Here is a 16,954-nt window from a genome sequence, read left to right on the forward strand (position 1 = left end):
ATGGCTCACCTGGTTCATGACTCCGGTGTACAACCCATGCACGCATACGCAGCTTTCATGTAATGAAAGCCGTGCTGCCATATGAAATGTGATAGAGCAGACCAATGCATACTGAAACGTCTGCTGCCTGGACAGCTCTGGAGGAGTCCTACAGCACTCACCAGAACATGCGTCAAGATTCCTGGTGGTGGTCCATGGAGCCAATGCCACTCCCCTCAGCTGACAGCTTAGCAACCCTAGTAATCTGTTGGAAGACAGATAGCTGTGATACCCTGCAAGCCTTTCTGCACACTGTAATTCACAGCCATGATGGCAACAGTTTGACTTTGTGTGACAGCAGCCTGAGCTTTCACTGCAGGATGTTGGGTGGCTGCTGCATATGCCGCAATGCAAGCTGTGATGTCAGTCAACAGACCTTACATCATGATTTGGACTACAAGTATGCAAACAGAGTTGGACACCCCTTCCACGCTAGAAAGGATGGACCCCATCTCTGCTCAAAGCCCCAAGTTGTTGCTGGAGTCCTTCATGCTTTTTGACAATGAACACAGGTTTTCCGGCAGGTTTCCCAATTCATCCAACATTTTGTTGTGCATACTCATCAGCACCCTGCTGTAGGCTGCTCCACCAGAGTACTCATCTGAGTCCCCTCCAGCTTAACCTGTGTGCCTCTTTGCCCTGCGCCGAGCTGGTACCTGGTCTATTCTTGCACCCTGTCCTGGCTGCAACTCACTTGTAACTAGTGGCTCCATGCAGATCCCACTTCTAATCTATTTTCTAATATACACACAGCGTCAGTATATGAGCTGGTAGTTGCAAATGTGAAATCAAGGGGAAATCCACCCCCCCACCCCTGGGTCGGGGGGGGATGTGCGGGAGCGGGTGTGAGCTGGTGTGCCTCCGATCCGCCGCCACTTTACGTGGGCGGGCCAATTAAGGCCTGCCCAGCCTGAGGTCTGACAGGAAGCGCTATGCTTCCCTCAGCCAGGAGTGCACTTTTTCGCGCAATCTCCAGCTAAGTGCTGCCTCAGGGAGATCAGCTCCGATTTAAAACTTTTAATAAATATGTTTAAAAATTTTCCCTGCCATGTCCCCTCACGTTACACTGTCACATGAGTTGGGACATGTCTATAAGTTTTATTGAAACCTTTCTTAAAAATTTAAATACCCTCATCAAACCTCATCCCGCCCGTGGATGAGGTTTGATGCTTTTTCCGAAGCCCGTCAGGGCTCCTGGCCTGCCCACCAACCTTAAGGTTGGACAGGCAGGTCCATTAATGACCTTAATTAGTTCTTCAATGACCTCAATAGGCCGTTGACAGGTCGGCGGGGGCGCAGCTGACTCGGCTGTGCCTCTGCCGACCTGAAAATGGAAATGACACGGGGGTGACGTCGGGAGTTCCATCGGCATCAGCAAGCGAGCCCCGCCCTCGCTTGCCGACTGGAAGACCCTGCCCCAAGAGATGGTGTTATGCCTTCATCACTCTCTCCTGGGTGTTCCTCTGTAGAAAACATAGGAACCACGCAGTAGGTGAAGCAACATCTGTGGAAAGAGAAACAGAGTTAACGTTTCAGGTCGATGAACTTTCATCAGTTCCAATGAAAGATCATTGAGTTGAAATGATAATTCTGTTTGTGGCCCTACAGATGCTGCCTGACCTGTTAGGTGTTTCTAACACAGGTTTTTTTTTGGCTTTTGTAGTTAGCTAATATGTACACTAGTGTGGACTGATCTAATTCTGAAAGTGACTGAATTGTCTTATTTAAAACTGAAGCCTGAAAACTGAGGCATATCATAAAATTCAAGGAGCACTGCTCATTTTCAAATAGCTATACATTTAAAATTTCTTTGTGCATACTAGTCAATGTAGTCTAGTTCTGTGGCATTGTAATACAATGAGTGAAGACAATGTAGTTTAGTGGAAATGGGGGAGAGAATAATGGACCAGAATGTGCAAAAACAATTCAATCTATATTTTAAAGTCATACATTAGTCTTAAGGTTTATCAAAGCTTTATATAAAATAAACAACAATTTGGAAATCAGGACTTGGAGTTTCATTGTAGAACTTCTGGAATTTCCTCACTAAACCTCTACCACTGTCTCCTTTAAGATGATCTTTAAAACCTACTTCTTTGACCAAGCTTTTGGTCATCTATCCTATGTTTCTTTGGAGTCAAATTCTGCTGAGAATGCTCCTGTCAAGTAAAAGTGCTATGTAAATTGCATGACCCTTGGCTAGACCCTGGGTCATGGGGGGGAGATCCAGTTGAGAACTAATAATGTTTTGTTTAAAGTATATAAAGTTTGAGATTCAAGCCACTTACTAACATTAAGGCCACATGATTCCACGGATTTGTAACAAACAAAAATAAACTTTACTATACAAGTTCAGAAAGATTAAACAATTTACAATATCTATCTTATACTCTAACATTGAGGGTAAGTATGAGGGACGTGTGTATTAACAGGCAAAGTGTGGTCGAACACACCACATCACCCAATAAGTGACAGATACGACCAAACCTGATTCCATGGATTTCTCAACAATCTATCCAGATATTTGTCACATTGTGAGCCAACCAATCTCACTGAAACTTCTCACGAGAGTTTCCAATCTCCACATTTGAAGCTCTCACCTTGGAGTTCCCTCTAAAGATCACTCCAGCTCAGACGGCTTCAAAAATGACACACCTCGCAGGGTTTTAATCTTGTCTTCTGAGATTCCTTTCCCCTGGATTTCCAAGTACGCTCAACATTCAACTTTCAGGCACAATTTCAGATCTTCAGCCATGCCAAGCAGAACGCCACTGCTCTAAAGGGGTATCTTTGCCCCAATGGCCCGCAGCATGGAGTCACCAACCTTTGGCTGCCTTCTTGGACCTGCACAATGCTTGGCTGAGAGCCCACACTTCCATAAAGGCTTTCTTTGTTGAAACAAGTGCACAGAAGAGAAAACATTGCTGGATCGATAGCTTTATAAGCTTTTCTTTCTGTGACCTGTTTTGTCAACGGCTCAATATTCATTTACACAAGACAAAGAGGTGACTAGTGATTATAGTTTCTGTTACTGATACTTTAAAGGCCTGGATGATTGACACTTTTATAGGGTTGTTGCAGCAGCAGTTTAAAAAAAATCAAGTTGGGAATGGTTGTTTTTTATAAGCGTTTTCACATGTCATTGTCAGGGTTTATTGGTTCTGAACAGAGTGTATACTGGGTGACTGGGCTTGGAAGTGCTATGAGGGGTCATTGGGGGTGGTTGGGGGGCATAGGTTGGCATGGATAGAGCATGGGGAGTGGGTGGGTGGGGGAGATGAGGCGTGAGGGATAGAGGGCCTAACACTTAACAAAACAGGTGGCACAAAGTCCTAAAGAACCTAGACAGGCCTTTTAAACAGCCTGCCTTACTACTCAGCAACCCTTGTGGGCCCTGCTGTCTGCGCTTGGGGGCAGCAGGCCCAACTTCATCCCGCACTTCCCCCACCAGAGCAAAACTCATGCCAATAGGGGCACTTTTTCCCGAGGCGGGTTCACCAAGCCAAGAAATTTCCCAATTTGAGCTACCCACCTCGATGATGAAAATCCAAGCCTTTGCCTCCCCATCTGCTTTCATATCTATAAACCATCTTCAAAGTTTGGCTTTATTACATGTACACTAATAAATTGCCTTCTATATAGCTGTCATAGATCTGCCTTTTGAATTGTGTAGTTTTGAGGCTAAGCCAATTTTTCAAAGCTATTTATTTCAACAAGATTAAGGTAAGCCAGAATCTACCAGAATCTTCCGTTCGGCATGTGCGGGCGGGCCCCACATGCCGACACGTAAAATGACATGCGGTGACGTCGGGCGTCACCGCGCATCAGTCTGATCTTCAGTTCGGCGGGCACGCACCAGAGTCAGCTGCGCACCCACTGAACTGTCAAAGGTCTGTTAAGGCCATTAATTAACTAATTAAACTGATTCTCAGGGCTGCCTGTCCAACGTTAAGGTTGGCGGGCAGGTGAAGAGCTCAGGTGGCCTTTGCATTTTTCATGAAACCTCATCCATGGGCGGGATGAGATTTCATGGTGTTTATTAATTAAATAAAATGTGTTCTGAACATTCATAAACATGTCCCAGCTCATGTGACAATGTCACTTGAGGGGACATATCTGAGTAATTTTATTTTTTTCTTTTTTGCCATGTTTTATTTTTAAACTAATCTCCCTGAGGCAGCTCCGTACCTCAGGGAGATTTCTGCGCTCTTTCGCTTCCAGGTGCGCATCACGCTAGACGGGCCTAAATTGATCCCCCCCCCACGCAAAATGGCGCCACACAGCCGATCACGGGTGGCGATCGGCTACGCACCCACTCCGTGAACCGCCTGACCAATGGGGAGAAAATTCTCCCCATAGATTCACACAAATTTAATAATCAGTTTTATTTCACTGCTCTTTGCAATATGTGACAAAGAAACTGAATAATTTGAAAATGCACAAGTTGAAAAGGACAAATTAATTAGATGTTTGTCTTTTAAAGCAGGATTGAACCGTCAGTTGGTAAAAGTTAATTTTAAAAAATACTGCTGAAATGTATGTATTTTCACAAATATGTGAAAATATGAGTGTTGACTGGAGAAGATGTGAGTGAGAGGCTCAATCATTCACAATTATTTGAGGAGAACAATCTAGGCAATGTAGGTATGTTTTTACTTAAGTCTTGCATCATTTTTTACGTCACTTGAGGTAAAGCCATTTCATTTCAGGTTAGACAAAAAACATGAATTCAGTAGCAACAAAAATACTTAGACCATGTTTATTTTTCTTGTGAGTTATTTTCTGATTGGCAATTTCCTCCTCTCAATTCCTCCCTTGTTCTGGAGGGCACAATTTACCTGTACTATGTTTCCATTTTGGGGTAAGAGAGAAAAATATATAGCAGACCTCCCGCTCCACATCTAATTGGCTATTCTTTATATTGTCAGCAGAATGATTCACAGTGGGTTACTAGGCAGCAGTTGAGAGTAGGAAGACTATGCTGGACAATGGAAGAATGATGGTGGATGAGAATGGTGTGGTTATTGTATCCTATGCTGTGGAGAAGTCAAGGAAGCATGCAGCACCACAATCGCAGTCACAAAGGCTGGGAAAGTCTTGACAGTGAGAGAATGCCACATTTAAGGGATTTGAAAAGAGAGTTTTGGGACAGCCACAGAACAATAGATGCACAATAGCACAGGTTGTTACTGCAATCTAAAATTAATCCCAAAATACCTGGAAAAACTCAGCAGGTCTGGCAGCATCTGTGGAGAGGAACACAGTTAACGTTTCGAGTCCGAATGACCATTCAACAGAACTAAGTAAAAATAGAAGAGAGGTGAAATATAAGCTAGTTTAAGGGGGGGAGTGGGACAAGTAGAGCTGGATAGAGGGCCAGTGATAGATGGAGATAACTAAAAGATGTCACAGACAAAAGGACAAAGAGGTGTTGAAGGTGGTGATATTATCTGAGGAATGTGCTAATTAAGGGTAGAAAGCAAGACAAGCAAGGTACAGATAGCCCTAGTGGGGGTGGGGTGGGGTGAAGGACTGTCCTGGCAGACCGATCGTGTCAGCCTGTTCCTGCCCCACGGAACTCATTTCTTGCTATCTTGACTCCCTTCTCTCTCCCCTTGTCCAGTCCTTTCCCACCTACATCCGTGATTCCTCTGACACCCTACGTCATATCAACAATTTCCAGTTCCCTGGCCCCAACCGCCTCCTCTTCACCATGGATGTCCAATCCCTCTACACCTCCATCCCCCACCGGGATGGTCTGATGGCTCTCCGCTTCTTCCTCAAACAGAGGCCCGAACAATCCCCATCCACCACTACTCTCCTCCGTCTGGCTGAACTTGTTCTCACACTGAACAATTTCTCCATAAACTCCTCTCACTTCCTCCAAATAAAAGGTGTGGCTATGGGTACCCGCATGGGCCCCACCTATGCCTGTCTCTTTATGGGGTATGTGGAACCTTCCTTGTTCCAGTCCTACTCCGGCCCCCTCCCACAACTCTTTCTCCGGTACATCGATGATTACTTCGATGCTGCTTCATGCTCTCGTCTGGACCTGGAAAAATTTATTAATTTTGCTTCCAATTTCCACCCCTCCATCATTTTCACATGGTCCATCTCTGACACTTCCCTTCCCTTCCTTGACCTCTCTGTCTCAATTTCTGATGATAGACTGTCCACCAATATCCATTACAAGCCTACCGACTCCCACAGCTACCTCGACTACAGCTCCTCACACCCCGCTTCCTGTAAGGACTCCATCCCATTCTCTCAGTTCCTTCACCTCCGTCGCATCTGTTCTGATGATGCCACTTTCAAAAACAGTTCCTCTGACATGTCCTCCTTCTTAACCGAGGTTTTCCACCCACGGTGGTTGACAGGGCCCTTAACCGTGTCCGGCCCATCTCCCGCACATCCGCCCTCACACCTTCTTCTCCCTCCCAGAAACATGATAGGGTCCCCCTTGTCCTCACTTATCACCCCACCAGCCTCCACATTCAAAGGATCATCCTCCGCCATTTCCGCCAACTCCAGCATGATGCCACCACCAAACACATCTTTCCTTCACCCCTCCTGGCAGCATTCCGCAGGGATCGCTCCCTCCGGGACACCCTGGTCCACTCCTCCATCACCCCCTACACCTCAACCCCCTCCCACGGCACCTTCCCATGCAACCGCAGAAAGTGCAACACCTGCCCCTTTACTTCCCCTCTCCTCACCATCCAAGGGCCTTTCAAGTGAAGCAGCATTTCACTTGCACTTCCCTCAATTTAGTCTACTGCATTCGTTGCTCCCAATGCGGTTTCCTCCACATTGGAGAGACCAAACGCAGACTGGGTGACCGCTTTGCAGAACACCTTCGGTCTGTCCGCAAGCATTACCCAGACCTCCCTGTCGCTTGCTATTTCAACACTCCACCCTGATCTCATGCCCACATGTCTGTCCTTGGCTTGCTGCATTGTTCCAGTGAAGCTCAACGCAAACTGGAGGAACAGCACCTCATCTTCCGACTAGGCACTTTACAGCCTTCCGGACTGAATATTGAGTTCAACAATTTTAGATCGTGAACTCTCTCCTCCATCCCCACCCCCTTTCTGATTTCCCCCCCCACCCCACTTTTTTTTCTAATAATTTATATAGATTTTTCTTTTCCCACCTACTTCCATTATTTTTAAATGTATTTCCATCCATTGTTTTATCTCTACCTTTTAGCCTTTTTTGATTCCTTCACCCCACCCCACACCCACTAGAGCTATCTGTACCTTGCTTGTCTTGCTTTCTACCCTTAATTAGCACATTCCTCAGATAATATCACCACCTTCAACACCTCTTTGACCTTTTGTCTGTGACATCTTTCAGTTATCTCCACCTATCACTGGCCCTCTATCCAGCTCTACTTGTCCCACCCCCCCACTTAAACTACCTTATATTTCACCTCTCTTCTATTTTAACTTAGTTCTGTTGAAGGGTCATTCGGACTCGAAACGTTAACTGTGCTCCTCTCAGCAAATGCTGCCAGACTTGCTGAGTTTTTCCAGGTATTTTTGTTTTTGTTTTGGATTTCCAGCATCCGCAGTTTTTTGCTTTTATCTAAAATTAATCCCACTGCCTTTGACTTCTTCCTAGCTTCCTGTTTCATACATTTTTCCAATTTTTCCCTTAAAGGATGCAATGGTCTCTGCTTTAACGACTTCATGTTCTTAACAATCCTGTGTGTAAAGGGATTTTATCTAAACTTTCTCCTCACTTTCAGTGAAAAATTTAAATGGATGATTCCTCATTGCTGACTTCTCGTTCTTATTTGAAAGGCTTTCCCCATCAGCATTTATGACATGGGTAAGGTCTCTGCATTGCTTGCTTTGGAATTGCCAGATGGTTCCATAAACAGGAATGTGTATGCGTTCAATTTATGTTTTGCGTGGTACCAGTTATGCAGTAACTCTGTTAATAAACGCTTTCAGGACTTGCTGTCAATTATATTACTGATATTTTCGCTTCTGAATAGTTCTGTATAATCATCAGCTTTCAGTGCTTTTGTCAGAATCTCATTTTAGGAAAAAGCAAATGAAAGGTTTGTTCTCAAGTACGTCTGTTTAGAAACAATTGGAAAAATAGCTGGTTGTTTGCTTTTGAAGATAATGGATTTTATCTCCCAATCCATAAAGGGACTGCAGCCAGAACAGCCATGGTGGTAGCAGCTCTAGCTTTATGTTACAGTAACCAGGCTTTTAAATATGTATATATTTTAAGGGAGCCTCAAGAGTGACCTAGATGACAAATTCTGAAAACAAAATTGTGGAGATTTTTGGAGTTTCATTGCACTATTAATGCCAATATAGAAAAAGGCAAGTTTGCTTGCAAGTCATCTCTTGCACTAAGCGCAGTCACCTTGGGTAGTTAGTTACATTACACCAAATCGTGTTGAAAGGTCCAAATTCTCAAAATTCATTGGTGCACTGATCAGTACGAATCCCAGGATTGGAATGTGTGTTCAATATCTGGTAGCATGAATGTGGATCATTTTAAAATATAGCACCACACCACCAGGGAGGGAGCAATATATAAACTCAAAAGCTAAGCATGTGAATTGATAATTAAAATGCAAATCACATCTTTAGATAAAATTGATTAGAGCTGTAAAGCCATTCAGTGAAGCTGAAAGCAGTGGCAGCAGTATTGATCATTTGCACTTAATTGTATAATAAAGAATGAGTTGCCTTTGTTTCAGTAGCTCCCAATATGGCACTAATTTAAGTCATTAAATATTTTGATAAAAGTAGCCTTTAGATTTGTCAGTAAGTGTCTGAATGATAACATAGTTCCCTGCAGTGATGATTACTGTTTCCAAGTAATCATTCTTGAGTCAAATAAAAGCCATCAATGCAACTGTAAACATTGGCTGATTGATTAATGATATGTTAAAAGATGTAAACTGTTATAATGGACAACAGTAGCAAATAATGTACATACATGAGTTTGCATGTAATATTAAGCAAAATATTATATAAGCATCATACCCAGTATAATTGCAGCGCTTTATTACTTAAGGCTAACTATACCCTCCCTATCTCGTAACTTCCTCCAACTCTACAACCTTCAGATTTCTGCGCTTCCCCACTTTTAGCCTCTTGCACATCCCCCATTTCTTTTGTTCCACCATGCCATCAGCTGAAGAAGCTCTAAACACTGGAGATTCCTCCCTCAACCTTATCCATCTTTAAAATTGCTCCTTAAAACTTATCTCTTTAACCTAGTTTTTGGTCATTTGTCCTAATATAAGTTTATGTAACCCAGTGTCAATTTTTGTCACATAATCACAGGAGCATTAACGATACTGTATAAATGCAAGTTGTTGTTTATACCACGTAAGAACTGCACCCTTTATAATTTTGCAGTGCTGAGTACTCATAGAACTGGTTTTTCACTTGTCAGCCAGTGCTGTGTGTGTATGGACTTTTTGACCCCAACTTCAACTGTTTGCCTTTTATTGGATTTGCAGCATTAACTGTTGTCACACTTAGTGCCTGGAGAAGATATGTTGATATACAGCAGTTTGAAACAAAAAATGTAATGCAATTTATTTACATTTACCAATCCATTGTGACAGTAACTTTACAGCTTTTGTTTAGCCAATATGTTTCCTGCACTGCTGAAGCACTGACTGGGGGAAGCATCTTATGCAGGGTTTCCCAAACTGTGTGTGGTCACAAGCTGAGAGTTTGGGGTCATGAGCTCCGAGGCAGCAGTGGAGCTCGGACTGATCTCTGACGGAGGTTCCTTTAAATGTTTGTGTTTTTTTGTTGTTGGGCGTGGTCTAATAGACTGCTCTCTCAGGCCCGATTGCTGCTGCAAAGAAACCTGTGAAAAGTTAAGTATTTGTGTTTTTTTGTAGACAGCCCATTTCTTCAATAACCAGACTATCTTGCGTTAACAATCATGGTTCTATTGCAATAATAATCAGACTCCTATTGCCTCAATAGTGAAGATCATATTACATCATTGCTCTGAGTCCTATTATGTTAATACCTGGGGTCCTATAGCATTCATAATCATAATCAGAGTCCTATTACTTTAAGATTCAGGATACCACTACATTAATGATCAGAATACTATTACACATTAATAGCCTGGTGCCTATTGCATCAACAATCAGGATTTTATTGCATAAATAATCAGCGTCCGATTACATTAATAATCGGGATCTAGTTACATTAGTTACGCGGATCCTGTTGCATTAATAATCAGCCACCCATTGCTTCAGAAATCAGGAATACATTGCTTCAATAGTCAGGACGCTAATACATTAATAATCAGAATCCAAATACATTAATAATCTGGACACTGTTTCATTAACCAATGATCTGTTGCATCAATAATGTAGATCCTATAACATTAATCAGAGTCCTCTTCCCACCGCTCAACAACTGAAGCCTCCATAACACACACCCCCAACCTCCATTCAGCTCAAAAGCTCTTGTACACCACCCCCCCCCCACATTTCACTCTACAGTCACACAAATCTGAGGCATTACAATAGGGGCACACTGGGAAAATGCTTGGGAAGGACTGGTCTAAGGTACTGGCAGCAGCCCAATATCTTGCCCAAGTGGCTGTTGTTTATCGATTAGCCTGCACGGTATGCTGAACCATTGTGATCATTATAAACATGTCCAATCTTGTTCTCATCTAATATCCACACTTGACAGTTGAATTCCTAGCTATAATCAGGAACAAAAAGTCCAGCAGATTCCAACCTCTATCACAACCCCCACCATCTGCCCTGCGCAACCCCACCCCTACCTTGTCCAGGAAGAGTGAATGAGGCGAATTGTGGTGCATGATTAGATGTGACTTAAAATCCAGCAAGAAACATGGCCCATATGGCTTAATACATACCAAGTGCTGACATTTTCAACAAGTTGTGGTGACTGGTTAGTTATTGCAGCTGTTTATGTAAATTGTGTGTGAAGGAACTAGATACTGCAATTAGTTTTAGTAAAACTTTAGGAATTTGATGTCTGAACAAAATATAAACCTTTTGGATTCTCTTCCCAGAAAATGCTCTGGTGGAAGATAAGTCTGGTGGGAGAGAAAACTTTCTATGCAAAGTGCTACTTCCCCAACCCATTATACTCTTTAATAAAATTATAAATTTAAATATAATTATGCCAACATTTGGGAAAAATCCTCAGCTTTTTGAAAGATTATTTTGGAGACCAACAAACTTGCATCTCCATTTCCCTCCTCAACTGCCTGGGTAGTACAAGTCAGGGTTGGCATGTATGTGTCCTCATGCAGTCTGTTGGTTTTGATTTCAATGGGAGACAGTGCTTTGTAAAAGCTTTGGATTGATCCAGAGTCTAACCTCAGAGAAGCAAAACACTTCTGGCCAATACTACTAGATTCAGCACATCAGCACATAAGACTGAAGCAGTAGCTGCCATTAAAGTCAATGGTGCATCTTTGGGATAGCCATGGAATGGTCACACAACCTGCGTCACCAAACCCCCTAAGGAGTGGTGGAGACTGGAAACTTCTTTCTCTATTTAGCAAAAAGCACATCTTGATGCTCTACGTTTTTGGGAGGGAGAGACGGGAAAGCACTTTGTTTGGAAAGTACTACTCCCACTCCCTTAGACTTTCTTTCTTTCTTAAGCATTGCAATCTTTCATATAACTCCTTTATAAGTATTCTGAAGTTTGATTTCTTTTTTAAACATCGTGTTCATCAGGATGTGAGACCTTGACACTGGATAATGAAACTGTTCCCATTTCAGGTACCAAGTCTCAGTATCAAGGTCAGGTATTACACAATCAGACAGAGGTAAAGCTCCCTGCACTCCACTCCAGTAAGATGTACCAGCTCCAGCCTCAGATGAGCAACCTTTGCTGTAACACTGTCATATTTTCCTTTGATTTCCCCCACTTCTTGAGTGAAATTAATTTGTGCTGAATTAGGAACAGTTCTGTGTTGTAAGCTCAAGGCCTTTAGTAACTGGATTGAGACTGTCAACCTCATTTCACTTAAGACGCTTACAGCCAACAGCCTTAGCTGGGTATGAATTCAGACCCCAGAAGTGAAAAATCAGTGTCTAATCCATAACTGTTTTCCCATAGTTTTTGCATTTTACAACCTGTAGTTTAGACCTCTTTGCGTTTATTTTTAAGAAGCAAAATTAGAGAAAATACTGCAATATGGTGGTAGGAGTTGATGTTTGGAGTGTTGATCTTTAACCAATCAGGAATTTTGCTTTCTTCATGTAGGAAGATTCGCAAACTTTTGTCGCCTTCTGAGATGAGGAGAGCTTCTAGGCGACCTTGCCTCCCAGTTGTTGTGCCATCTCTTCAACCCTCATTTACTCCCTCTAATCAATGCAAACGACCTGACACTGCAGAAGCCATTGTCATTGCAGACTGAGAACATGAAAACACGGATTGAGTCAGACTGTCAAGCTTGTCAAGAATAGAGCATTGAAGCTACAGATCACATGGATTTCCTTTCAGGCCTTTATAACATTATTGTCAGTTGTTTGGTGTCAAGACAAATGAGTAAATCAGTGTTTACATTTTGATGGCGGAGTTGTTTTGCCACACTCAGCAGACAAACATGCCTATTGTTTCACTTATATTATTTCCTAGTGCTATCTGAACAGTAGTGAGAGCAAATATGTTAATGTCTTGTATAGTTTGTTTGCAGACTGATTATACAAATAGCACTGCAGTATTTTAATATCTTTGTTAACATACTTTTTAGAAGCACCTGCTAGTGCATACATAGAACAGGGGTGCCCAAACTGTGACCTGTGGCTCAGGGCAGTTGAAACCCAGCCAACCCAGCCCTATTTATGCTCAGACTTCTTGTTTGCTGGTTTGCCCTATATGAATTTTGTGGGCCTTGAGTATTGAAAAGGGCTGTTATTAATCCTTGCTGGTGGATAAATCCTAAATCAGCACACCAGAACATCTTGATATCAACAACTTCAGGGTATATACAAATTTATGAGAGTATGAATTTAAACTTTAAATATGGCCCCAAGGTTTCACAGAAATAACTCATACAGTGCACAAAGATAAAATCTTGAACATGGCAGCAGTTCATGTCTTATCCTTTGTTACAAATTATTAAGGCGAGAGAAACAAAGAACGGTACTTGTGTATACAGGATCCTTTCAAACATATTTTATATCTGGAAAAGAAAGCCCCAATTTGTGACTACTTCAGTAGCAAAGCTTTCAATTGAGCTCAGGCTGCTGGGTACTTGGGTTATCAGCCCAGCAGAGGCAGAGAGGTACACCATTTTGTGCTTCACAGAAGCACGAGTAGCAGTTCATCTTATTAGACAAACATAATGGGAAACTGCCAGTTCATAACTGGTATCTGGTCGATCTATGAGCATTAGAGATTACTGAGAATACAGCTACAGCTGTAGTCATGGTTATGCTTATGTCAAAATCCTTATGTCAAAATGTCAATGGGCAAATATTAAAAATTAGGGAAAATTCACAAATGGAGAAATCTAACAATTCTCATATCTAGTACCTAATGATAATATGGAGTCTGTGGATGCTGTTTCAAACACATTTTCAAATGTTTAAGAGACACTTCAGTAGGAAATGTGATCAAAGTTATTATTGAATTCAGCTTACCAGGTATGTATGGGCTGCAATATTTTAACATTCAGTGAAATACTTATGTTAATGGTGCATATGGAAGGTTTACCTCTTTGACTCTTACCCAGTATCAACATCAGAATTGAGCAGCTTGTACTAACACCTTTTCATACAGCAACAGAGAGAAGACCTTGTGTTGTCTAGCAGTCATAATGTCTACCATAGATACACTGTCATGCACTGTGGTATGTTTTTGTTGAGTGACACATGAAGAGTTACACTTTTCTTTGGTGGCATCATCTATTTGAAGCCGCAGAAGAAGCTTCATTTTATTCAGTGTGGAATTGTTTCACATAATCATTACGTAATTTTTAATGCAGGTAAACCTCAAAATTCATAATCTGGTTTAAGCTGATACATACTAAATACTACAACCCAAATTAATAAGGCCTTAATCTATTTTCAGAACTCATTACATTTATTTTTCCTCATGCATGGGGTAATCCAGATTTTCCACCATTTTCTTTTGTGCATCCTGAATCAGACACAGATTAGCACAGTGACTGTACTAGTTAAGGCTGTAACTGGTTATCTAAATCGTATGGTGTCAAACTAGTGTGGTGGTGACTCTTTGCCTGTTTCAGTTATTTGGTGGAACAAAACTAAAGCACTATTTTCTCTTACAATGCAAATGAGAAAATACTTCCCTCCCAATCTAAATCTAGAGAACTAAGGGATAGACAGGTAAAGTGTTTCGATCTTCCTACTGTCCTTGATAATTATGTGCTGTAAAGGTAGGGTTTATTATCACTGTATCATTACACTTTATGCCACCTTGTTCAATTGCCTTGTTTGGTTGATCCTTTTCCATTTTCAAAAATTCATTGCACAACCTCAAACAGTTGCAGAGAACCCTTTGTTGTTGTTGACATACTGAATAGGTTTACAGATAGTCATCTATTGGAGCATCTCATGGGAACTCTTCTGCTGCAACTCTCCTCATTTAAATAGATGGTGCTTGGCCAATTGATTTCTGAAATTTCCATCATTGTGAGAGGAGGAACCTTTTTTTGTCAGAGGCAACGTGATTGGGTCACCCAAAAAGTAAATGATTAGGTAATTGGATGCAGCTTTGTTACATTCTAAAAAGCTACTTTTAAGGATAAGAAGGTCGTCCATCAGTTCTTATGAGTACTGTGCCCATAAAGAAGAAAGTCTTTGGGAGGTAGTTATTTGAATGTCTAAACTTAAAATGTTAAGAATTTTTTTAACATAAATGCCATATTCGGTCACCGTCTCTACTCCTGTTCTGTGGACGTAATGGTTTGGAAAGAGCCCCCTATGTGTCAGTGAATTCCATTTACTTAGATGGTAATTACATATTTCAGCTGGTCCTGAGCTCTGGGCATTTCCATTTTAAGCTTCCTTCGGGTTTTCTTTGAATCTAATTTATTTTGAATTAGTTATCTCTTAAAATTCCCCTCACAGTATGAGTGTAGCTCCCAAGGACAGGTGGGGTTCTGGACTTGTGGGAAGATATTTTTTTAACTTCTCAAATGCCACTCCCACCTGCCACTTCCACATTTAATGGAGACACATTTGACGGGTGCATGCAAGCAAACCTGCCTGTCGAAAGTTGGTCGATCATTATCACAATGCTGATAGGCACGTTTGAAGAGATTTCAACAGCAATTTGAAGTTAATGCCTCCAGCAAAGGATTTGTAACACTCAAGAAACGCGCAAGCAGAATGGAGGCAAGCTTGAGCAGCTCTTCATGGGGGTGTTTAAAGTTCTGATTTCCCACATGAATAAAGTCTCAGTGCTTACTGCTACTTTCTCAGTTACCACTGGCAAATATTTTGCTGAGAGTTCTTGTAATCATAGACGTGTTCGGACCTTTTGGGGCTTTCAAATGGAGATCAGGCTGGGGGCTGCCCTTTGGACGGTTTCAATCAGACAAGGATGGCAATCACCATCTACAGCATCAACCTGGTGCTATGGTGGCATCTGCTGGTGCACAGCACATCTGGAGAACAACAGGGAGAGAAATGGATTGGAAAACAATAGAAAGGAGAGTAACAAGTTATGGAAGGGACCATCCACATGAGAGGGTCTACAGACCAGCTCAGCTTCCTTGATCTACCTGAAGAGTAGTGCTTCTGCAGACATCTGTAGCCTCCTTCAGGAAGGGCTGCTTGCTCGTGGCCACAAATTGTCAGTCACTCTGAAAATCACCACTGCCCTTAATTCCTTTGTCTCTGGCTCCTTACAGTGCTGTCAGTCAGCTGCACATAAATGGATAAAGCGGTAATGGATGGTTTATTTGCTAGGGCGTTAACTTGCGTCAACTTCCACTACAACAACAATAACAAGAATTAGCAGTCAGACAGATTTGTATCTCTGACTGGCTTCCCACTGGTACAGGTTGCCAGCAGTTAAACATATGCACCAATCCGAGGACCAACAAAACAACTAGGAGGTTTAATCAATCGCAGGCGATTTCATCAATGAACAGCTTGTTTGCCCTTTCAAACTTGGCCCATGACACCTGTGAGCAATCCCAGCAGTGAGGCACATGAGCTCTACAATGAGAGACACGTGACCCAGGTATGTCATAGAGCAAGTCATCAGCATATTGAAGATACATTTCGGTGTGTCGTGATAGGACTGGAAGTTTCCTTAACTACTTGCCAGTGAGGGTGTCCAGAATGTTGACACTATGCTGCATTCTTCAGAACATTGCATAACACAAAGGATTGGAGGTGGAGAACAGCAAGCCAATCCTCTTTTGATGATGAGTACATTGAAGAGGAGGAGGATAAAGGGCAATATGAAAAAAGGCCACTATTTGCCAGTCCAGCAGCATAAGTTGCTGCCAGGGTTAATAGCTCAAAGGTTCAGCTACTGACTCAGTCAGGAAAATAAATTCTTCAGCCTGCTTTCTCCAACACACACCCTGCCGGTTTGCACAAAACAGCCCTTCAATCAAACATACCCCCATTGAACAGCTACTAGTGGGTCCTGTCATGTATTTACACTGATCGTGAAGCAACTGAAAGGGCAGAGAACACAATGATGTGAAAGTGCTGCAAACCATTGAATTGTATGTGTCATTATAAAAAAGGAAGCTTAACAGTGTAACATTTTGGCAAACACCCATGTGCATACCCTTGATAATTTACAAGAGCTTTCTCTTAACTCGGTCACTACAACATGATGCATTCCTTATGGCTTCTGCAGAGGTGGAGGTAGGCTGCTCAGAACCCAACCTGACTGCTGAGATGCTTCGGCTCATGCCACCTGGTTTT

At 42.3% G+C, this 16,954-nt stretch overlaps 1 protein-coding gene across 1 annotated transcript in view; it reads left to right on the forward strand.

The window, feature by feature from the left end:
• mta3 (metastasis associated 1 family, member 3) overlaps window positions 1-12,606 on the forward strand; it is a 262,123-nt gene extending 249,517 nt beyond the window's left edge. The window contains exon 21 of the mRNA XM_078557154.1: window positions 12,300-12,606. Within this exon, the coding sequence (XP_078413280.1) occupies window positions 12,300-12,453 (154 nt within the window). The 3' untranslated portion in view covers window positions 12,454-12,606. The remainder of the gene's footprint in view (window positions 1-12,299) is intronic.
• Window positions 12,607-16,954: the final 4,348 nt, after the last annotated feature.

This window comes from Cetorhinus maximus, chromosome 14 (assembly GCF_964194155.1).
Source record: "Cetorhinus maximus chromosome 14, sCetMax3.hap1.1, whole genome shotgun sequence".
Taxonomy (NCBI): Eukaryota; Metazoa; Chordata; class Chondrichthyes; order Lamniformes; family Cetorhinidae; genus Cetorhinus; species Cetorhinus maximus.